General features: G+C 43.5%; 1 protein-coding gene across 2 annotated transcripts in view; it reads right to left on the reverse strand.

The window, feature by feature from the left end:
* The window catches only part of RNF157 (ring finger protein 157), a 74,897-nt gene that overhangs the window by 46,974 nt on the left and 3,749 nt on the right, over nucleotides 1-24,174 (reverse strand). For both annotated transcript variants that reach the window (XM_086356250.1, XM_086356251.1), the window contains exon 2: nucleotides 10,215-10,333. In XM_086356250.1, coding sequence (XP_086212376.1) covers nucleotides 10,215-10,333 — 119 coding nt within the window. The remainder of the gene's footprint in view (nucleotides 1-10,214; nucleotides 10,334-24,174) is intronic.

Here is a 24,174-nt window from a genome sequence, read left to right on the forward strand (position 1 = left end):
TGAACTGTGGTGTTGGAGAAGACTCTTGAGAGTCCCCTGGACTGCAAGGAGATCTAACCAGTCCATCCTAAAGGAGATCAGTCCTGGGTGTTCTTTGGAAGGAATGATGCTAAAGCTGAAACTCCAGTACTTTGGCCACCTCATGCGAAGAGCTGACTCATTGGAAAAGACTCTGATGCTGGAAGGGATTGGGGGCAGGAGGAAAAGGGGACAACAGAGGATGAGATGGCTGGATGGCATCACGGACTCGATGGATGTGAGTCTGAGTGAACTCCGGGAGTTGGTGATGGACAGGGAGGCCTGGCATGCTGCGATTCATGGGGTCGCAAAGAGTCGGACACGACTGAGTGACTGAATTGAACTGAACTGAACTAAAGCGGTAGGAAGCAACTTTTCCTAAAAGAATGCATTTGAAATGATTTCTTCATCTTTATTAAGAATTACAAGCTAACATAAATAGAATAGGTCACTCAGATGGTAAAGAATCTGCCTGCAATCCAGGAGACCTGGGTTCAATCCCTAGGTTGGAAAAATCCCCTGGAGAAAGGAAAGGCTACCCACTCCAGTATTCTTGCCTGGGAAATCCTGTGGACAGAGACTGGCAGGCTATACAGTCCATGGCTTCACAGAGAGCCCAACACGACTGAGCGACTAGCACACATCTTAACCCAAAGCCAAGGGGTAACGACAAAAAAGGAGTTACATTTCAAAACTGAAGACATACAATAATTTTATTTACTAATTTCTAAAAGTGAATGGTCCTCTTCCCTAGGCCAATACTGGCATGTGTGCTTTAAAGATGGAATGTAACACTCATGTTCTTAGCAGTATTATTCACAACAGCCAAGAGGAGGAAGCAACCCAAGTGTCTATTGACAGATGAAAGGATAAACAAAATGTGGTCCATCTATATACTGGAATATTGCTCAGCCTTAAAAAGGAAGGAGATTCTGGGACTGCCAGAATTCTGGTAGCCCAGTGGCCAAGACTCCAAGCTCCCAAAAAATGGGGCCTGGGTTTGATCCCTAGTCAGGGAACTAGATCTCATATGCTGCAACTAAGAGTTTGCAAGACAAGACTCCCACGTGCCTCAACTAAAATTTCCTTAATGCCACAACTACCATCTGGTACAGCCATTGATACTTTTTTTTTTAAAAAAAGAAGGAAATTCTGATATAGGCTACAACCTGGATGAACCTTGAAAACATTATGCTCAATGAAATAAGTCACAAAAAAACAAATACTGTAAGACTCCATGATACAGACTTCTTTAGAAGTCAAATTCTTAGAAAAGGAAAAGGGCGAGTTCGTATTTAATGGGGACAGAGTTTCAGTTTTGCAAGATGAAAAGAGTTCTGGAGCTTGGGTGTAAAACAGTGTGAATGTACTGACATTGGCATACTTAAAGTCGCTAAGATGATACCTTTTATGTTATGCGTATTTTGTCACAGTTTTAAAAAATGAAAGTAAGATTGAGAAGATAACATATTGAACTGGGCAGGGTAGTCACCTCTGGGGAGAGTCCAGGAGTAGGGAGACAGGTATTATAAAAGTGTTGTTTTTACAAAAACCCTTACATAAAGGTCTGTAAAGCCCTATTCGCATTTTAAAAGTATAAATATTCATAGTTTAGCTTTTTCATAGTCTGGATTTTCTCGGACTCTCAGGTTGTTAAAAACAGGACCCAGTCACACTGAATCTGACATTTCTAAAGGTGAATCATTGCACCTTGACACCCAGAGGCTGAAGCTCCCAGCTCCACTCCTCCCCATGCTGATTCTGATGTCTTTGTCTTTCTCTACAAGCCCGCAACCACTTCTTAGTACATCGCAACCTGGTGCTCGTGGTAAAGAATGGACCTGCAGAGCAGGAGACCTGGGAGATGCAGGTTCAAGCACTGGGTCAGGAAGATTCCCTGGAGGAGAAAATGGTAACCCTGTCCAGTACTCTTGCCTGGGAATCCCATAGACAGAGGAGCCTAGTGGACTACAGTCCGTGGGGTCACAAAAGGTCAGACAGGACTGATTGATTCAGCATGCAACCCCACTCAGCAGACCACACCCTTCCTGCAGTTCACTAAAAAAAAGTATTATTCTATTAACTTCCTTCATTTTCCTACTTTTATATACTCTCCTAGGCCTATTTCCTTCCTGTGCTTAGCGATAATCCTTTTTCTATTTTTAGAGAAAATATAAATGCTTTCAATTAAAAAATAAAAACATGTCCACTGGGGAAAATTCAAACAACACAGAAGGATAGGAAGAAAGTACCTCCTGTCACTGATGTAGCCCCAAGAGTTACCCCTGTCACAGGTTCAAATGCTGTGTGCTCATGTATTTTTATGCACCTATAAATATCAACATAAATGTATGCACAAATATTTTATACACTGTTACTAATACTTTTATCAGAAGTCAAACCAGACTCTACATTATATACAGCAACTTGCTTTTCTTGATAAATGACGTGGTCATGGATACATTTTCATCTCAGTAAATACAGCTCTACCTTATCTTTGGCTGAGTACTAGTTCATAGTATAGACACGCTATAATTTACCTGATGATTCCTGCCTAATGTGTGGAAAACTCACACGTATCTGGTGTCAAAGGGAATCAGGGCTGCAGGAGAATACTGAGAGCAGAGGAGACACACGGAAGTATGTTCTTCCTTTACATGGACATTTGGAGACGAGAAATAGCTGGGCCATAGATGAAAATTAAATATGTACTGCAAACTGAATGTCCAAAAAAATAAAAAACAGCTGTAGTAAAAGGAAGGAAAAGGGAAAGAAGATAGACAAACGGCAAAAAATCCAATTTAATTCAAACACACACCCACACACTCCTTCCATGGACTTTACATTGTGCCATGAACTCATGGCATCACTGACTCAGTGGACATGAGTTTGAGCAAACTCCAGGAGACAGTGAAGAACAGGGAGGATTGACACGCTCAGTTCATGGGGTCGCAGACAGTCAGACAGGACGTAGCGACTGAACAACAATGGACTCAACTACGCCCCCGCCCCCGTTCCTACGTTGAAGCCCAACTTCCAAAGTGACTGTATTTGGAGATGGGGCTTTTGAAAGGTAATTAGGTTAGACAGGGTTTCCTTCAGAGAAGGTGATGGCAACCCCACTCCAGTACTCTTGCCTGGAGAATCCCATGGGCAGAGGAGCCTGGTGGGCTGCAGTCCATGGGGTTGCTAAGAGTTGGACACGGCTGAGCAACTTCCCTTTCACTTTTCACTTTCATGCATTGGAGAAGGAAATGGCAACCCACTCCAGTGTTCTTGCCTGGGAAATTCCATGGACAGAGGAGCCTGGGGGGCTACAGCCCATAGGGTCGCACAGAGTCGGACACAACTTAGTGACTAAACAACATACGGTTAGATAAAGTCATAAGGGTGGGCCCCTCAAGATGGGGACAGAAAAAGAGCTATCATTCTCTCTCTCTTTCCTTTTTGGCTGCACTGAGAGGCTTGCAGAACCTCAATTCCCCAACCAGGGACTGAAACCCGACGCTTGGCAGTGAAAGCCCAGAATCCTAACTACCAGGGAACTCCCAGGCTCTTTCTGCCGTGTGAAGACCCAGTAAAAGGCAGTCATGGCAAGTAAAGAAGAGAGAGGGCCTTCACTGGCAGCCTGGTCTGCTGGCACCTTGATCCTGGGCTTCTCAGCCTCCAGAACCATGAAAAATGAGTATCTGTCGTTTAAGCCACCCAGTCTATGGTATTTTGTTATGGCAGCCTGTGCAGATGAATAGAGGCTCTAAGGCCGTAGGTATCACTGTACCTGTGACCAACCTGCCTGGTTACACTGGGGCCCGGGCACAAACCAACCTTCAGACTAAACACCTGCAGAGTGCCCTGTTTAAATGGTAGCTGCCCCCAGGGGCTCTGCTCCTCCGTGTCCTCTGTCTTGACTTTTCCCCTTCCCTCAACTTGAACTGCCCAGAACTCTTGGATCCTCTTTTTTTTTTTTTTTTTAATGTCGATATCCTAGTTCAGGTACTTTTCATTCTTAACTAACATAAACTATGACTTCTGGGCCATTTTGCCTTCTGAGATGGCCCACGCTCTGTCTATGGAGTGTTTCTCTCGAGATAAATGCACTTTTTATCTGAAAAGTCAGATAAACTATGACTTCCTAACTGGTCTCTTCCTCTCTTTCTGATTCACTCTATACTCTGAGTTGATTTAAAGAATTAACTTTCTAAAATGGAAATCAAAGCACGATAGTTGTCACTGTTCGAATTCTTAAAATATTCCAGCAAGATGGATATTTTTTTAAATGCCTCTGGAATCAAGATCTCTCTCCATAACTGACAATCCTAAGGTCACTAAACCTCCAAATGATTTAGAGTTTTAGCAGTAATTTAGTGCAATAAAAAAAGATCTAGGACTTCCCAGATCTTCCCAGTTTGCTGCAGTGGATAGGAATCCACCTGCCAATGCAGGGGACACGGGTTCAATCCCTGGTCAGGAAGGATTCCACATGCCATGGAGCATACTCAGCCTGTGTGCCACAACTACTGAAGCCTGAGCTCTGGAGCCTGGGAGCCACAATTACAGAGACTGTGTGCCTAGATCTCCACCATAAGAGAAGCCTCCACAATGAGAAACCCACGCACCACAAGGAAGAGCAGTCCCCTGCTTGTGGCAATTAGAGAAAGCCCAAGCAAAGCAAACAAGATCCAGTGCAGCCGTAAAAAAAGAAAAGGAAAAAACTCTTAGAGAAAAAAAAAAGATCTAATGCAATAAAGGACCAAAAAACCAGCATCAGTTCTCTGCCACCTAGGGAAGGGGAGGCCTCAACTGTGATGTACAAATACCACCATCTCACCTCCTCTATACAGAGACCAGAGCAGAAGGACCTGTAGAAGCCCTGTTCACTACTTAAGATAGTTAACAACCAGTGAGGGGATTTGTCTGGTGGTCCAGTGGTTAAGACTCTGTGCTTCCAATGCAAGGGGCATGAGTTCGATCCCTAGTCTGGGAACTAAGATCCCACCTGCCACGTGGCTTGGCCAAGAAAATAAAAAATTGAAATAAAATAATAAAAAACTCACAATTAACTTAAAAAAAAAAGTGAGTACGTGCTCCACCCAGAACTGTAATTGCAGAAATAACCAACCTGAAAGGCTAGCGAGTGCAGCTAACATTGTTGCATACTTCTCTTCCTCCAGCAATTCCAACGCATTTTTCAAGCATGACATTCCTACAAAGTCAGAACAGCCTCCCTGTTATAAGCGGGTAATTTGAGAGCCTGAGTGATGGACCCTTGCCAGGGTTGCAAAGAGTTTGGGTTGCAATCTTCACTGCCAGGGTTGCAATATGTATGTAAAATTTGCAATCTTGATTCCGACCTCTCTTTCAACCGTCCTTCCATATACACACACACTCTGGTTCTTTATATCTGACCTGAAGGCTTGATAATACATCTGACTTTAATGGATGGATTATCCTAAGTGGGAGACGAGCTTCCGTAAAAACTACAGGCCGAGCCATAGCTGAATGGTACTCATCTGAGTCTGATCAGTCAAAAGATGACAGGAAAAACGACAAGTCCCAGAAGCCAGGAAGTCTATGGCCTTTATAACTTAATCTAACCATTTATTTCAACATATTCTGCCCCCATCTCTTTGGAAAGAGGAGCCATTCCTGCCTGGGGCTGCTGGATGGCTTTATAAGGCTGTTTTCTTTCCTCTGCAACCCAACGCCCGTCTACCGACACTGAGATATGTTAGCAGAAAGTAGAGGTCAGCTCTGGAGAACTCAAGTGACCAGTCAGCCTTCAGCCACTGGGCCTTCCCCTAAACAAGCTGACGTGCGGTAACAGCAGGCGGCCAAGGTCAGGTCAGCCGGTGGAATTACACACCAAATACAAACTCTCTCAAGAGACACTTGTGAGAACGTGTCACGGCCATGCTGGCTACTCTCTCCACATTTCACAAACTGCCCTCGAGGATCTACTCAGACTCACATACAAGATGTGGGCAGGGGTCCTGAGTACCCCCAACCTGACCAGCAGGAAAGGGCAGAGGACCCCCAGGCTCTAGAGCTGGACTGCTGGGTTCAAATCCTGAGTCAGTCACTTCCAGGCTTTGCAATCTTTGCTTCAATTCTTTGTGTCTCTTGCTTTTCATCCGTCAAATCAGGACCCTCCTTGTTAGGGTGTGAGGATATAACCGAGCAGGACGCTATGGGGCCTTCCCTGGACAGGCCTTCCCCCATATCCTCTGCTTCAGCTCCTCTTGAAGAACCTAGATAATAGTATGTGATGCAAATTTCCTGAGTTGTTTTGCAGATCTGAAAAAACTCCCACCAAATAGAACTACTTGATGACCACGAGCACACAGCCCCAGGCCTCCTGGAGCCTGAGGACTGATAAAGTGAACCCCTGTGACACCCCCTGCTCCCTCCTTATCAGCCAGTCAGAGAACTGTGCACAAGGTGATCACATACCTCACAACACCACCCACCTGCCTCGCCTGCCATTTCAAAGTGCTGTGCTGAAACTCTTTGGAGAGTTGAGGCTTTTTACAGCATGAGCCACCCATCTCCTTGCGCGATCCTGCAATAAACCTTTCTCTGCTCCAAACTCTGACGTTTCAGTTCCGCCTCACTGTGCATCCCCCTTGAACTTGCATCAACAAGGGCACAAAGAGTCAACACATACAGAGAACTTGGAACGACCGGGCCTGGCAAATGGTAAGCCTTCACTAAATGTTAGCTATTATTAACTAAGAAAGGGAAACAGCAAAGGGAAACATGTTGCATTCTCTACTTCCACCTCCCTCTTTGAAGTTACCCCGATCTGCTTTCTTAACGTGAAATGATGATCTCCTTTGAAAACATTTGCTCTGTGCAACATGAAGCATGTTTAACAATTAGTCCACACAAACAACAAAAAGGCCAATGTTGATGCTCCTTTGGGAGAAAGCCTGCAAGTGAAGGTCAACGCTGCTGTCCGGGGCTCCTGGAAGAGCTCGGTCATTCCCCGGCTCACAGAAGTGTAAACAAGACGGTTACACTTTGGGGAGGTTTGTCGGCCAGCATAAACCTCAAAATTAGCCTAAAGAAGTGTTCCCTTGTTTTTAAATCACCTTTATGGCCTGAAAAAGTTTTTTTTAAAAAAACCTACACTTTAAAAAAGTATATAAACGATTCTGACACCAGAGGAAAGAAAAAAGGGAGGAAGAAGCGGATGCAAATGGCCAAGTCCCTGTGAGAAGAAAGGGTATTTTTCAAGCATGAGCCCACTTCCAGGAAGTAAGGGAGTTCTTATCTGGCTCAAGCAGAAAAAAAGATCATTCCACTCTAAAGGCTAAGGTAACAGTAGAAAAATCAGATAGTAGTCATTTGATAAGTATGAGTTGTCATAATTGACTGTGAAGCAGAAAGTACTTGGTATTTTGAAAGTACTGTTCAACTAAGAATTGGTTTCTGAGATGGCACAGTGAAAAATCCATCTACCAATGCAGGAGATGCAGGTTTGATCCCTGAGTAGGGAAGATCCCCTGGAGAAGGAAATGGCTTCCCACTCCAGTATTCTTGCCTGGAAAATTCCATGGACAGAGGAGCCTGGAGTGGGGGGGAGGCGGGGGGGGGCACGCTATAGTTCATGGGATCACAAAGAGTTGGACATGACTGAGCACACAGCACCGGGGTGTGGTGGGGGGCGGTTGTCACTCCAGATAGAAAAGTGTTGTTAGTCGCTCAGTTGTTTCTGACTCTTTGTGACCCCATGTACTACTGCCCCTCTAAGCTTTTCCGTCCATGGAATTTTCCAGGCAAGAATACTGGACTGTGTTGCCATTCCCGCCTCCAGGAGATCAAACTCAGGTCTCCTGCATCGCAGACGGATTCTTTACCTTCTGAGCCATCAGCGAAGCCCAGATGGAAAGGAAGAAAACAATAAAAACCATCAACAACAACCAAAATGCTTTTTAGTTAAAGTTCCAGATGGAAAATTGTCATCAGATTAACCTTCTTAAAGACCAAAAAACAAATGATTTCTCTGGGGCGTTCATCTGCCTAAAACACTTCAGTATTTCCCCAGAGCCTATGGGAGAGGGTGGAACACATCTTGAGGGAACGGAGCCCCCACCTACCTTTCCAACCTTGCTTCTCCACCAGAAAAGGTCCACTCCTGCCAGACTGGCTTCCTTATTTGTTCCAAGGGAGGAACAAACCATGCTCATTTCAGCTTTGTGTCCCCAGCGCCTCCCACAGTGCCTGGCACATAGCAGTTTCTCAGTAAATGGTTGCTGATTCGACAGAAATGTGAATGTGTTCACACCTGTGCCCTGTGCCTCCCTCCTGGGAAGCCTCTCGCCCACTCGCTTCATGAAGACTCGGCCATCCTCCAAGGCCTCCTTCTCAAAACCAGCACCAAAGCACCGGCCCTTGCGATTCCCCTCCCCCACTCCCTATACCTACAGAATCCCAGCCCTTTCAGACTTTGATTGCTATTGAAGTATCTCTTGTTCCTGTGTTTGGCCTGCCCCACTAAAATCGGAGTTTCTGGAGAACGGCAGGATATTGTGAAGCAGAGGGAAGCAGTGGAAAGGTTATTGATCTGCAGCTAGGCAGATCTAGTTATGTGGCTTTGGGAAAAATTTTCTGAAAGCATTTTGAACAGGGCCTGGAACACGGTGTGCACTTCATAAAGGCTACTGGGCTTCTCTGGTGGCTCAGTGGTAAAGAATTCGCCTGCATTGCAGGAGATGTGCGTTCAGCCCCTGGCTTGGGAAGATCCTCTGGACAAGAAATAGAAACCCACTCCGGTATTCTAGCCTGGAAAATCCCATGGACAGAGGAGCCTGGCGGGCTATAGTCCATGGGGTCACAAAAGAGTTGGACACGACTTAGCAACTAAACAACAAAAGCTATTACCACTGTTCAGCTCTCGGAACCTCAGTTCTCTCACTTACAAAATAATACTGATAACAAATTCTCTGATAGGTAGGGTTTTTTAAAAAAATATAGTTTTGTTTTTATTTATTTATTTATGGGCCTTGCCATGTGTCATGTGGGATCTTAGTACCTGGATTAGGGACTGAACCCTGGCCCCTGTGTTGGAAGTACGGAGTCTTAACCACTGGATCACCACGGAAGTCCTAAAGTGGGTCTTTATGAAGATTAGAAATAATGTCTGAAAAATCTCTAGGGCCTTCCTTAGCACAAAGTGGCCAATCAGTAGCCACATGGCAGCTATTTTTGCAAAGCTTCATGCTGGGTGCAGAGAAAATGCCCCATAAACATTTATGGAATGAGTTGAATGAATGGAGAGAGAGACAGTCTGATATCAACTCAGATATCGAGGGGAAATTTGTCAGTCATTCATTCAACAGATCTTTATGAAAGGCTTATCACAATGTTCCAGGCTTTGTTCTGGGTGCTGGCTTTCGACAGTGGCACAGCCCCCTTGCCCTGGGAAATGTACATTCTGATGCAAAAGGCAGATAATAGAGGTGACAAGGCAACAGCAGCTTATGTGGTATTAGGAAGAATTGATGCTTTTGAACTGTGGTGCTGGAGAAGACTCTTGAGAGTCCCTTGGACTGCAAGGAGATCAAACCACCTAAAGGAAATCAACCCTGAATATTCATTGGAAGGACTGATGCTGAAGCTCCATTACTTTGACCACCTGATGTAAAGAGCTGACTCATTGGAAAAGACCCTGATGCTGGGAAAGATTGAGGGCAGGAGGAAAAGAGGGTGGCAGAGGATGAGATGGTTAGATAGCATCACTGACTCAACAGACATGAATCTGAGCAAACTCTGGAGGATAGTGAAAGACAGGGAAGCCTGGCATGCTGCAGTCCACGGGGCTGCAAAGAGTTAGACATGATTTATCGACTGAAAAACAACAACGTGGTAAATCGTTGCTATGAAGAGGAATGAAAAGCAAGGTGAGGACAAGCTAGGGACTGGGCAAGGGATGTCTGCAGAGGCGGCGTTCAGGCAGAGCTTCAGAGGGGCAGATCTGGGTTTTGTGAGCTGTCCTCACCCTCAGGCAGACTGGGTACTTTTCCACGGGGCAGCCTCTGGTGCCAGGAGACCCACCAAAGAGGCTGCAGTCTGGCTCCTCTCAACTCAGACCAAGCCGCAGACACTGCTGAACCAGCAGTTACAAACTTATTTTGACAAGACCATTTGACTCAGCCACTTAGCCCCGAGTGGAAGTAAACAGATGATAGCCATACCGCCACTGGTCTGTTCCCCAGAAAGTTCAGATCGCTGTTTTCTCCAAACAAGTAGCCTTCAGGGTGAGTTGAATCAAACTTCTCTCCTCCCATAATGAAGTGGCTGGCAAAATAGCTTCCTAGAGGGCGAGAGACAGAAACCAGTCAAACTAAGCCAAGTGAACAAGCCGATTCAGGGGGAAAGAAAAAAAATGTTAACCCTTCAACAAACAATTAGAGCCATTTCTAACCCTAGGGAAATTTTCTTCTCTTGACTGGGGATAATGGCACCAAATACGCAAAATCCTAGCAGTGAGAACCCAAGATTATCAAATATAAAATAGATCACTGTTTTCCTTTTGACATTCTTTTTTTTGGCTGTACTTCACGTGGTGTTTCTCTAGTTACGGTGACTGAGGGCCTCTCTTGTGGTGGTATACTGGCTCAGTGGTCTCAGCACACAGGCTTAGTTGCCCTGTGGGATGTGGGATCTTCCCAGACTAGGGATGGAATCCCCCATCCCCCTCATTGGCAGTCAGATTCTTAACCACCTGATCACTGGGGAAGTCCCTTTTGACATTCTTAATTGAATCTTTACCATGATCTGCCTATCACACCAAGAAGCAAAAGACCAGAAGGCCCCACAACGCACATTAATGAATATATATATATATGTATTTTGTTCCTGAATTTTTTCCCTTACACTTGAAATGGTTATTCCTTATTCTGCATGTACTCATGAATCTTAACTGCAGGTAGCAGCATGCACACACGCACATACGTTCCTTTGCCTGGACCTTTCATACACTGGCTCATACCCAGACACAGTAGTCTCAGCATTTCCTTGCCAGTTCCGTGTATACTTCCATCACCCCCAACAATGAAGCCTCCTTGTGTTCCATATTTGCTTCAAAATGATGGTTTAATAGGAGAATACAAATTAAGTAATACTGCCCCAGGCTTTACCAATCAACTACCACACAGACTCTTGCCTGGAAAATTCCATGGACAGAGGAGCCTGGCGGGCCGGAGTCCACTGGGTCTCAAAGAGTCAGACACAACTAAGCGACTGGGCACTCACATACCACAGATTATATTGCTTAACTGGACAAGTTTAGTGATTTTGAAAGACACAGACACGCATATACACCCTAGTCCCAAATTCACTGGCAGTCTTCATGGCCAAGGTTACAGGGACATCAGTCAGGCCCCACCTTGACCAGCCAGGAGGCAGGAATATTTTCAACTCTCCACTAACCAGAGGCAATCTGCAGGCAGGGTCAGGATCCCCAACTGCCTTATCCAGACAGATGGAGGACGCGAGCCAGGACATGATGGCACTAAGTAACCAGGGGAGGCTTAGGTAACACTGCCCGTTCCATCTGGGAACACTTTCCAAATCTGATTAAACGCATGCTTCTCACAGACTGGGTCAACAACAGGTCCTACCGCATAACACAGGGAACTGTGTTCAACATTCTGTGATAAACCACAATGGAAAAGAGTATAAAAAAGAATGTATATATACAAACAGAATCATTTAGCTGTACAGCAGAAATTAACACACTGTAAATCAACTATACGTCAATAAAAGCAAAACAGTAACAACAAACCCCACATGCTTCTTAGCTCACATTTCTATAATCTAACTCTCCCATAAAGGTGAATGGTTCAAAAGTGAGTGACTCGGCCATATCACATTCCATCAATCTCTCATATACCCCAGTTCTTGGATTAATACAAAGAACTTACGAATCAGCAAAAGTCTTCTTTATGTGTTATATGGCTAGGATAAATGTTTCAATTTTTTAGGCTTACAGAAAACTCTAAAAAATGAGATTCAGCACTTTCAGCCTGTGAAGAAGCTGCAGCAACAAAGGCAGAGAAGAAAGCTCTAACAGGAAAACGGAATCAAACATTCATTTTTTGGGATTTTCTACTCATGGAGTTGCTTTGGTCTAGAAACACATTAAACCAAACAACATGGATAAAATCCCTTGCCACAAAGTGAGGCAATTCTTTAATTAACCAGCAAGCAGGAAAACATTGAGAGTCGTCGTTGTTATTTTAATTCCTAAGTGGTGTCTGACTCTTTGGGACCCCAGGGACCGTAGCCTGCCAGGCTCCTCTGTCCATTGGATTTTTCAGGCAAGGATACTGGAGTGGGTTGCTATTTTCCTCTCCAGGGAATCTTCCTGACCCAAGGATTGAACCTGCATCTTCTGCATTAGCAGGTGGATTCTCTTACTACTGAGCCACCTGGAAAGCCCTTTGTTTGAGGGTAAGAGCAGCCAAAACCAAAGCAATCGAGGAGGAACCCTTGAAAGTTACCCATCAACATGAAAACACACAGGGGCAGCCATCCGCAGTGATACACAGTGCGATTCATCATTTAGGAGCTTAGTTATAAATTATTTATGTCTAGCACTTACTAGCCCTATTTTCCACGTGCATAATTTATAGAGAAGGAGGTGCCTAGCTGTCACAAACAGAAGCAGCCATCTCAAAGAATTTGTCATTTACTGTTGAACATTAGGAAAATATATTTTTACACATTAGACATTATACATTTACTATACATTAGGTGAAATTAGGAAAGATGTTGACATTAATGGGTGGCTTGCCCAGATCATGAAGAAAGAATCGGGAGAAGCAGGTGCGGTGTCTGGAGTGGTACGGGCTGAGTTCAATCTGGGCCACGCTGAGTTTCCAGGACCTGGGAGCCATCAGGTGAGGGATGTGGGGACAATGAAATCAACGGATAATCAGCTTACACATGGTAGTGATTGATTCTGGCAGGAGAAAAGCACTAATGGCTTCAGGGTTAAAGGCTTCGGGGTTAAAGCATTAAAGATGGCAGGGTTCTACTGGAAATGCCCTTTTGGGGACAGCCATGATAATAAATGAAATTACCCAGAAAGCAGTTTATAGAGCTAACTGTAGCCTTGTCTGGCATTTAATTTTATTTTTTAACTTTTAACTTAATTTTTAATTTTTAAATAAATCTATTCAGCTGCACAGGGTCTTGGTCGAGGCATGCGAACTCAGTTGCCGAATATGGGATCTAGTTTCCTGATCAGGGATCATCCTCGGGCCCCCTGGAATAGAAGCTTGCTGTCTTAGCCTCTGGACCACCAGGGAAGTCTCTATTTTATTTTATGACTATTAAAAAAAAATTTTTTTTTGGCTGCACTGCACAGCATGTGGGATCTTAGTTCCCCAACCAGGGATCGAACCCACATCCTCTGCATTGGAAACTCAGAGTCTTAACCACTGGAGTGCCAGGGAAATCCAGCCTTGCTTGGCATTAAAAATCAAGAGCACACATATACAAAGACCTAAAAGGAAGGTCAATAATCCACAGGTGAAAAGGAGGACTTTTTCATTTTGAGAGAAGTGTCAATGCCACACTGATCTCCCTTGACACACTTAAAATACGAATGCCTCATCAGATAAAAGAAAAACGTTCCGTTTGCTCAGGCTGCCCAGACGTGGGGATCAGGGCGCAGTGACCTAGACGGTGCGGCCACATCCACAGATGGGAACACCAAACACACCAACAGTCCCTGAAAAAAAAGTGCCTCGTGGACAGTTCGTGCACGTTTTTGCTTCTTAGTGACAACTGTGCACTAAGATCAGAAATGCTATGGAAAAAAGAACTACACGAAAACATGTCTTTGCCTATGTGTGGGTAGGAAACAACACACATGACTAGTAGATTACCTGCAAGTTTTTATTAATTGGCTATAATTTTTACTTATTTTATAGTTTTTATTTTACTTTGTAGGCCACCTATGTAGCATGTGGGATCTTAGTTCTCCGACCAGGGATCAAACCTGCAGTCCTCGCATAGAAAGTATGGAATCCTAATCACTGGACCTCCAGGGAAGTCCCATAGTTGGCTGTAATTTATTAACCAAATCATAACTGGAATTCTTTGTAGGCTTTAAGAAGCTACATCTTGGGACGTCCCCGGTCCAAGGGTTAAGAATCCACCTGCCAATGTAGAGGATGTTGGTTTGATCGCTGGTCCGGGAAGATTCCACATGCCAAGAACAACGAAGCCCAAGAGCCCCAACTACTGAGCTCAAGTGCCCAGAGCCCATGTTTTGCAACAAGAGAAGTCAGTGCACCTAGAGAGCAGCCCCAGCTCGCCGCAACTGGAGAAAAGCCCTCGCAAAGCAATGAAGACCCAGTGCAGCCAACAATAAATTCAATTAAAAAAAATCTAAACCTTATTTTTAAAAAGACGTATCTTGTGGTAATCATTTTGCAAGATACACACAGATCAAATTATCATGTTGTACCCCTTAAACTTACAGAATGTTGTCAATTATATCTCAGTAGAACTGGAAAAAAGAAGCCACATCATACACAAAAATTATATACTTTTAAGAAAAGTTTTTATGAAATATAGTTGATTTACAATGGTGTGTTAGTTTCAGGAGTATAGCAAAGAGATTCGGTTATAGATATACTTTTCCATTACAAGTTATTACAAGATACTGAGTAAAGAGTATGCCTGATTGTGCTATACAGCAGGTCCTCGTTGGCATCTACTTCACATATAGTAGTGCAGACATTTTAGTCCTAAACTCCTAACTTATCACTCACCCCCCAAATTGTAGTTAAAACAAGGCGTGTGTGGGAGGAAAAAGGGGGAGTCAGTGATTAATGGGTATAGTTTCAGTTTTGCAAGAAGAAAAAGTTCTAGAGATCTTAACACTAATGAACTGTTAACACTTGAAAATGGTTAAGGTGGTAAGTTTAATGTTATGCATTTTTAACCACAATAAAAATAAAACATCAAGGGGGAAAACCCCATAAAGTATGGCCCAGAATGATCAGTACTAGTACAATTCAGAATATATATGTGTATATATATATATATATATATATATATATATTTTTAGTATTAGAGGAAAAAAAGGCATCCAGATTAAAAAAAAAATTACTTACAAGGGAAGAAAATTACACTACCACTGTTCTTCCAGATCAGCACTGTTCAGTAATACACCGTGACAGGACTTCCCTGGAGGTGCAGTGGTTGACTCTGGTCCTCCACTGTAGAGTCAAGGGTTCAATCCCTGGTCAGGGAACTAAGATCTCACATGTCTTGAGGCATGATCAAAAAAAAAAGCAAGCCGCATATGTAATTTTAAATTATCTAAGAGCCATATCTTTAAGTAAAAATAATCAAAATTAATTTGAATATATTTTATTTAACCCAATGTTGGATATTCTAACAACCCAATATATCTGAAATATTACTTCAACATGTAATCAATATAAAAACATTTTCAGGTGCTAGTCACACTCTTTTTTCGACTATCTGCTGAGAAGAATACAGCTCTTTGTTAGTCACCATGTGAAAAAGAAATATCTCGAAATTAACAATCTAAAATCGTTTACCCAATGAACCACACTCCTGGGGTATACTCCTAACATCATAACGAAAGTAAATGTTACCCAGTGGATTCCAGAATTTATGTCTGCCCCAGTGAGATATTCTGACATTTGCCACCAAACCACTATGAACTATTACATCACACAATAAAGGGCAGTTGACACCTCTCATTTTTCCTCAACTCTGTATTTAATGGATACCCAAAATGTTAACAAAAACTCTTAATTTGGGGGGACTTCCCTGGCGGTCCAGTGGTTAAGAATCTGCCTGCCCGTGCAGGGGACACAGGTTCGATCCCGTCTGGGAAGGTTCCACACACCTCGTAGCAACTACTGAGCCCACGTGCCTAGAACCGGTGCTCTGTAGCAACTCACTGCAGTGAGAAGCCTGCGCACCCTCACGAACAGTAGCCCCTGCTCGCGGCAACCGGAGGAAGCTTGTGCACGGCCGTGAAGACCCAGAGCAGCGGAACACAAAATTAATTAACTTAAAAAAGATAATGATTCTCCCCCCAAACAACAAAAAACAGTTTGCAGCCTTCTAGGTTTTCCTATACATATACAAGCACATTCAAGTTTTCGGTTTTGCTTTACTTTGTTTTTTAACCTACTTAAAATATTACTCATATTGATCTGCATGTAGCTTTTTTTTCTCTAATGTAACACTGGCATCTTTCCATGTCTGTACTTATGGACTTACGGATTGACTTCATTGTTCTTTTTTTTCTGGCCCACTCCAATTAGCTTACAAAATCTTAGTTCCTTAGGGGATTGAACCCAGACCCAGCCAGGTCCTAACCATTGAACCACCAGGGAATTCCCAACCTCATTGTTCTTAATGACTATCTAATAATCACCCCTTTTTGAAAGCTTACTCTATATACCAGTGCTATACCAACAAATATTACATAGGTTATTCCTTACAACCCTATAAGGTGGGTGTTAACTATTTTTTTTTTTCCTTATTTTACCAAAGAGGAATTGAATGCCCAGAGAGGTTAAGGACTTTGTCCAAGGTCACACAGTTAAGAGGCAGTGCCATGCCCCAAATCCAGCTATTTTTATTCCAGAGCCTGTGTGTGCTCTTATTATACTGTAATCCCATTGAGTGTCCAGATTGAATTAACTGTTTCCCTCCTGATAAACGCTCTCTACTTCTAGTTTATGTTGCTTGCCTGTTTTTTTTTTTTTTAATTGTTTTTACATCTGGAATTTGTCCTTGTGAACTGTGTGAGATAAGGGTTTTTTTTTTTTTCAAATAGGAAACATCACTAACATAATTTCTTGACTATTCCATTTCCCCCACTAATTATTTTACTTTCTTATTTATTTATGGTTGTGCTGGGTCTTCACTGCTGTTGGGCTTTCTCCAGTTGCGGCGAGTGGGGTTTCTTCTCTACTTGTGGGGCCTGGGCCTCTCATTGCAGTGGCTTCTCTTGCTGCTCAGTCAGGCTCTAGATGTCTGGGCTTCCTTAACTGTGCTTCCTGAGCTCTAGAGCACAGGCTCAAAAGTTGTGGCCCATGGGTTCCTCCACTAATTGAAATTTGATTTTTATCATGCTATATATATATATATATAATCTAGATCTGGGTCCTATTCTATTCTGAACAAGTATAATATAGGGTTTTTTTTTGGGGGGGGGCACGCCCCAGGGTCTCAGCTGTGCTGTGCAGGAGCTTTTAGCTGTGCCATGTGAACCCTTAGTTGCAGCATGTGGGATCTAGTTCCCTGACCTGGGATCAAACCCAGGGCCCCTGCATTGGAAGTGTGGTTGTCTTAGCCACTAGACCACCAGGGAAGTCCCACAATATGGTTTTAACAACTGTAGCTTCACAGTATATACAGCAAGGCACAGTCAATGGACCCAAACCTTTCCAACCTTCTCAAGTCCCCAACCTTGACCCTTCTACCTGTTTTCCTTCTACTTTGTGGCCCTCCTTAAAAACCCTTTTCAGTTACCAAAGTTTCAATACCTTCAACTTCCCTATATTTGTATTCATACTTTCTTCCCATCTCAAGAAGATATTCCTATTTTCCCCATCGCAAGCATTATTTTTCACCTAGGTTCTCATTCCCAACTAACTCTACCTCCTCCAGACCTCACCAGCAACCATCCTTCTTACTCAAGACTTCCATTCCTCATTCTCCACTGGCTTTTTGTTTGCCTCTACAAACATATTCTCTCCCTGGCTTAAAAACAAATACAAAAACAAATGCCTTAAGACCCAACCACTCACCCATCCATCCACCCACCCACTCATCCACCCACCAACCCATCCACCCACCAACCCATCCACCCACCAGCCCATCCATCCACCAACCCATTCCTCCATCCATCCATTCCTCCATCCTCTGTCTGCTCCCACCCCCACATCCAACACCCCCTCCAATCTTTACAGCAGTTTCTACCACTGCACTGAAGCTCTTCTCTGGAACACCAACCAGGCCAACTGTCTCTTCTCACTCTTCATTCACCTCATGAACGCTCAGAAGACTTCAACACTATGTCTTTCTTTTCAGCATTTACTTCTTTATTTGACTGCTCTGGGCCTTAGTTGTGGCATGGGGCGGGCTTCCTCTAGTGGTGGTGAGCAGGAGCTGCTTGCTCGTTGCAGCGAGGGGGCTTTTCACCGTGGTGGATTCCCCTGTCGCGGAGCAAGGGCTCTAGAGCTTGAGGGCTTCAGGAGCTGCTGCCCTTGGGCTCAGTGGTTGCAGCTCGCTGGCTCTACAGCACGAGCTCAGTAGCTGTGGTGTGCGGGCTTAGTTGTCCTGAGGCATGTGGAATCTTCCCCGACCAGGGATCAAACCTGTGTCCCCCACACTGGCCAACGGATTCTTAACCACAGGACCACCAGGGGCGTCCTCAAGCTCTTCTCTTGATTTTATTCAACTGGCATAAAACACTCGGTACTGCCTTTGTTCATATTTATTTATGTATTTGGCTGTGCCGGGAATTAGATGCAGCATTCGGGATCGTCCATCTTTGCTGCGTGTGGGATCTAGTTCCCTGACCAGGGATCGAACCCGAGCCCCCTGCATTGGGAGCTCAGAGTCTTAACCACTGGACCACCAGGGAAGTCTCTTTACTGTTATTTTTAAAAACAGTTTTTATTGAGGTATAACATACACAGCATAAAATTCATCCATGTTACAATTCAATGACTTTGGCAAGTATCACCACAATCCAGTTGAAAACATCACCACCACAAACTGCTCCCTCATGTCCATTTACAACTAACTCCCCTCCCACCCCCAGCCTTAAGCAAACCCTGCTCTGCTTTCTGTTTCTTTGTATTTGATGTTTCTAGTCCACATAAATGGACACTTACAATAGTACATCATCTTGTTTCTGGCTACTTTCACTTACCACAATGCTTTTGGGGTTAATCTGCATTGTGTAGCATATATCAATAGCTGTTTTCTTTAAATTGCTGAATAGTATTGTAATGTATGAATATACCTTATTTTGTTAATCCATTCACCAGTTGATGGACATTTGGATTACTTTCAGTTTTTTGATCATTATGAGCAATGCTGTTATGAACAATTGAACACATGTCTTGGTGGGTATCTATGTCTTCATTTCTTTTGAATAGATTTACTCATTGGAAAAGACCTTGATGCTGGGAAAGATTGAAGGCAGGAGCAGAAGGGGACGACAGAGGATGAGATGGTTGGATGCCATTATTGTCTCGATGGACATGAGTTTGAGCAAGCTCCAGGAGATGGTGAAGGACAGGGACCTGGTGTGCTGCAGTTCATGGGGTCGCAAAGAGTCAGACACGACTGAGCCACTGAACAACAAGAGGAGTGCAACGCTAGATCATAAGGTAAACTTATGTTTAACTTTTAAGATACTCTCAAACTCTTTTCCAAATTGGCCATTACCATTTTGCATTCCCATCCATAAGGTACAAGGATCCCAATTTCTCTGCATTCTCACCAACACCTGATGTTGTCTTTTTTACCGTTGCTTTCCTAGCAGTTTTGAAGTGCTATCTCATTGTGGTTTTAATTGTATTTCCCTAATAACTACTGATGCTGAGCATCTTTCCATGTGTTTATTGGCTATTCCTGTATTTTCTTTGGTGAAATGTCTATTCAACTCTTTTGTCCATTTTTAAATTGAGTTGTCGTCTTAATATTGAGTTGTAAGAGTTGTTAAAATATTTTGGATGTAAATCTTCTATGTGTTTTGCAAATATTTTCATTCAGAAGGTGGCTTGTCTTTTCATCTCCTTAATGTTGGTTGAAGTAAAAACATTTTTAATTTGGAAGAAATCCAATTTATCAGTTTTTTCCCTTATGGATTTAGCTTTTGGCATTGTATCAAAGAACTCTGCCCAATCTGAAACAAATACATAGCTTCTCCTATGTCTTCTTTTAGGGGTTTTATAGTTCTAACTCTTGAATCTAAGTCCTTTTTTTTTTTTTTTAAATTTTTGGCCCCATCACAGAGCATGTGGGATCCTCAACCAGGGTTTGAACTCTCACCCCCTGCATTGGAAGACAGAGTGTTAACCACTGGACCACCACGGAAGTCCTCTTTGCTGCCATTTAGTCACTAAGACGTGTCCGACTTTTTCTGTGACCCCCATGGGCTATAGCTCACCAGGCTTCTCTGTCCATGGAATTTTCCAGATAAGAACACAGGAGAGGGTTGCCATTTCCTTCTCCAGGGGATCTTTCTGACCCAAGGATAGAACCTGAGTCTCCTGCACTTGCAGGCAGATTCTTTACATCTGAGCCACCAAGGAAGCCCTGGGGAAGTCCTAGGTCCCTTTTAAAAACAGCTTTATTGAGAGATAATTCACATACCATACAAGCCATCTATTTAAAACATACAGTTAGATGGTTTTTTAGTATATTCACAAGTTATGCAACTATTCATCATTATCTAATTTTAGAATATTTTCATAATCCCAGAAAGAAACCCTGTTAGCAATCACTTCTCATCTCCCCCTCCCCCAGCCACTGGCAGTCACTAATCTCCTTTCTGTCTCTATGGATTTGCCTCTTCTGGACATGTCATATAAATGGGATTATACAGTATATGGCCTTTTGCCTCTGGCTTCTTTCACTTCATGTAGTGTCTCTCCAGTTTCAGCTAAGCTATAGCACATATCAATATGTCATTCCTTTTCATTGACGAATAACACTCTGCTGCACGGATTTACCACATTTTATCAGATGTTCCAGTCACCAGTTGTTGAACATTAGGGTTATTCCCACCTCTTAGCTACTATGACTAACGCTGCTATGAACATTCATGTACATGTTTTGGTATGGAATATTTTTATTTTCATTTTTCTTGGGCACACATACACACACACACACCCCCCTAGGACTGTAACTGCTGAGTTATAAAGTAACAAAGCATTTGAGGAACTGTTAAACTGTTTTCCATAGCAGCTGTACCTTTTTACATTCCTATCAGTGGTAGACCAGGATTTCAGTTTCTCCACATTCTCACCAGCTCTTACTATTTGTTTTTAAAAATTATTGCCATCCTAGTGGCTGTGAAGTGGTAATCTACCTGTAGTTTTGATTTGCATTCCCCTAAAGGCCAATAGGAAAGTTATGGCCAACCTAGATAGCATATTCAAAAGCAGAGACATTACTTTGCCAACAAAGGTTCGTCTAGTCAAGGCTATGGTTTTTCCAGTGGTCATGTATGGATGTGAGAGTTGGACTGTGAAGAAAGCTGAGCTCCAAAGAATTGATGCTTTTCAACTGTGGTGTTGGAGAAGACTCTTGACAGTTCCCTGGACTGCAAGGAGATCCAACCAGTCCATTCTGAAGGAGATCAGCCCTGGGTGTTCTTTGGAGGGAATGATGCTGAAGCTGAAACTCCAGTACTTTGGCCACCTCATGCGAAGAGTTGACTCATTGGAAAAGACCCTGATGCTGGGAGGGATTGGGGGCAGGAGGAGAAGGGGACGACAGAGGATGAGATGGCTCGATGGCATCACGGACTCGATGGACATGAGTTTGAGTGAACTCCGGGAGTTGGTGATGGACAGGGAGGCCTGGCATGCTGCGATTCATGGGGTCGCAAAGAGTCAGACACGACTGAGCGACTGAACTGAAATGAACTGAACTGAATGTGGATGGGCTTCATCCAATCAGTTGAAGGCTTTAAAAGCCAAAACTGAGGTTTCTCAGAGGAAAAAGAATTCCGCTGTAAGACTTGCATACATATGTACGGCTGAGTCCCCTTGCTGTTCACCTGAAACTACCACAACATTGTTAACTGGCTATGCTGCTAAGTCGCTCAGTCGTGTCCGACTCTGTGTGAGCCCACAGACGGCAGCCCACCGGGCTCCCCCGTCCCTGGGATTCTCCAGGCAAGAACACTGGAGTGGGTTGCCATTTCCTTATAAGTGGCTATACCCCAATGCAAAATAAACAGTTTAAAGTATGGGGGAAAAAAAAAAAGTAACACAGAAATCCTGCCTGAGCTTCTCGTCTGGCAGCCTCTCCTACAGATTTCAGACTGACGAATACAACATCAGTTCCTGAGAATCCAGCTTGCCGGCCAACCCTACAACTTTCAGACTTGCCAGCCTCACAATAATGGAGGCCAATTATATGTGTCCGTCTCCCATGGGTTCTCTTTCTCTGGAGAACCCTGGTGATACAGCCACCATAGAGCCTGTATTGTTAATCCTCCCTTCTGTGACCCTCATCATGAACTACAAAGCTGATTTGAGGGCTTCTGTCCTGATGCTTGCCATAGGCATCAAAATCCCAGGATCAGAATCTACACACTAGCACACAGCTCAGTGCATCAGTGCCCGATAATGTGCACTGACGGTAATAAACAGAATGAGAAAAGGGTTGCTAGGAAACAAAGCACACAACCACTATCATATAAGGAAATCAAAGGCCCTCAATCATAAGACAGCATCGAAAAGTGAAAGAAGTCAGTCTGCTCTCAATGAAGTAAGGTACAAGTAAAGCAACAATACTGGAGGTTTCGAAAGTAGAATTACCACCTTTTAAGCATTCAAAAATAATACCAGCATTTGAACTCTTGATCTTTATGACTCCATCATTAAATAGAACAACCATTAGCCTTATTACGGTATTAAATGTACATACTAAAATTTTTAGAAACCTACTTAATTTTATTTATGTTTTTAAAATATTTTTTTATGTGTGGACTATTTTTAAAGTTTTTATTGAATTTGTTGCAACATTGTTTCTGTTTTATGTTTTGGTTTTTTCGACCTCAAGGCATGTGGGATCCCAGCCCCCTGACCATGGATTGAACCTGCACCCCCTTCCTGAGAAGGCTAAGTCTTAAACTTTGGACTACCAGGGAAGTCCCAAGAGACCTGCTTAATTTTGGTTAATGCATCAGTCAAAATTTGCCAAAACCAAATACTTCTTTACTCTGCAGTAGGTTTCCCTGGTGGCTCAGTGGTAAAGAACCCACCTGCCAATGCAGGAGACGAGGGTTCAATCCCTGGGTTGGGAAGACCCCTGGAGAAGGAAAGGGCAACCCACTCCAGTATTCTTGCCTGGGAGATCCCATGGACAGAGGAGCCTGGCGGGCTACAGTCCACAGGGTTGCAAAAGAGCCAGACATGACTTATCAACTGAACAACAACAAAGCTAAGAGAAACTTTTATAACTGTACGACCAGCAAAGACTTAGTACCCACACTTTAGAAACTGCTCTTGCCCTAGGACAGACCCACTTGACAAGCATATATGTACTCCAATACAACAAAAAATTTGGAGAATGATGATGTTAGCTGCCCAGGACTCTGGTTACCATTCTGAATTTTATTTACTTTTTAAAAAATTATTTACTTATTTGGCTGCATCAGGCCTGAGATGCAGCACGCGGGATCTTTGTCCCCTCACGTGGGATCTCCAGTTGTGGTGCTCAGTGGTTGCGGTGTTTGGCTGGGGGTTTAGCTGCCCCGGGGCATGTGGGATCTTAGTTTCCCGACCAGGGATCTAATCCCCTGCATTGCAAAGCATGTTCTTACCCACTGGCCCACTAGGGAAGTTTCACCATTTTTAATTTTTTAATTTTATGTTTTTAACATTTTGTATTGAAGTATAGCCAATTAACAATGCTGTGAATAGTTTCAGGTGAACAGCGAAGGGACTCAGCCACACATATACACGTAACCATTCTCCCCCAACTCCCCTTCCATCCAGGCTGCCCAGTGACATCAAGCAGAATTCCATGTGCTACAGAGTACGTCCCTGTTGGTTATCCATTTTAAATACAGCCGTGTATACATGTCCATCCCAAACCCCCTAACTATCCCTTCCCCATCTTAAATTTTTATAATAAGAGGTTTCCCTCTTAACACCTGAGCAAAATGAATTACTCCTATTTTCCAATTTGCTCAAATATGTAAGAGGGAAATGAACTTGATTTATCAGGTACTGAATTAAAATGAATGTCTTTACGGTATGCTATTTCTTCCTGGACAGAGAAAAACAGAACCAATGACTCTTATCAATATGGAGACACCTTTCAAAAGTTGGGCCTGCGCGCATAAAAACAACACGTCAGCAAAACCATACCTTTGCTGAACAAATGATCGTG

This window comes from Bos grunniens, chromosome 19 (genome assembly GCF_055505025.1).
Source record: "Bos grunniens cultivar Pamir isolate PY7600 chromosome 19, Bosgru_T2T1.0, whole genome shotgun sequence".
In the NCBI taxonomy this organism is placed as follows: domain Eukaryota; kingdom Metazoa; phylum Chordata; class Mammalia; order Artiodactyla; family Bovidae; genus Bos; species Bos grunniens.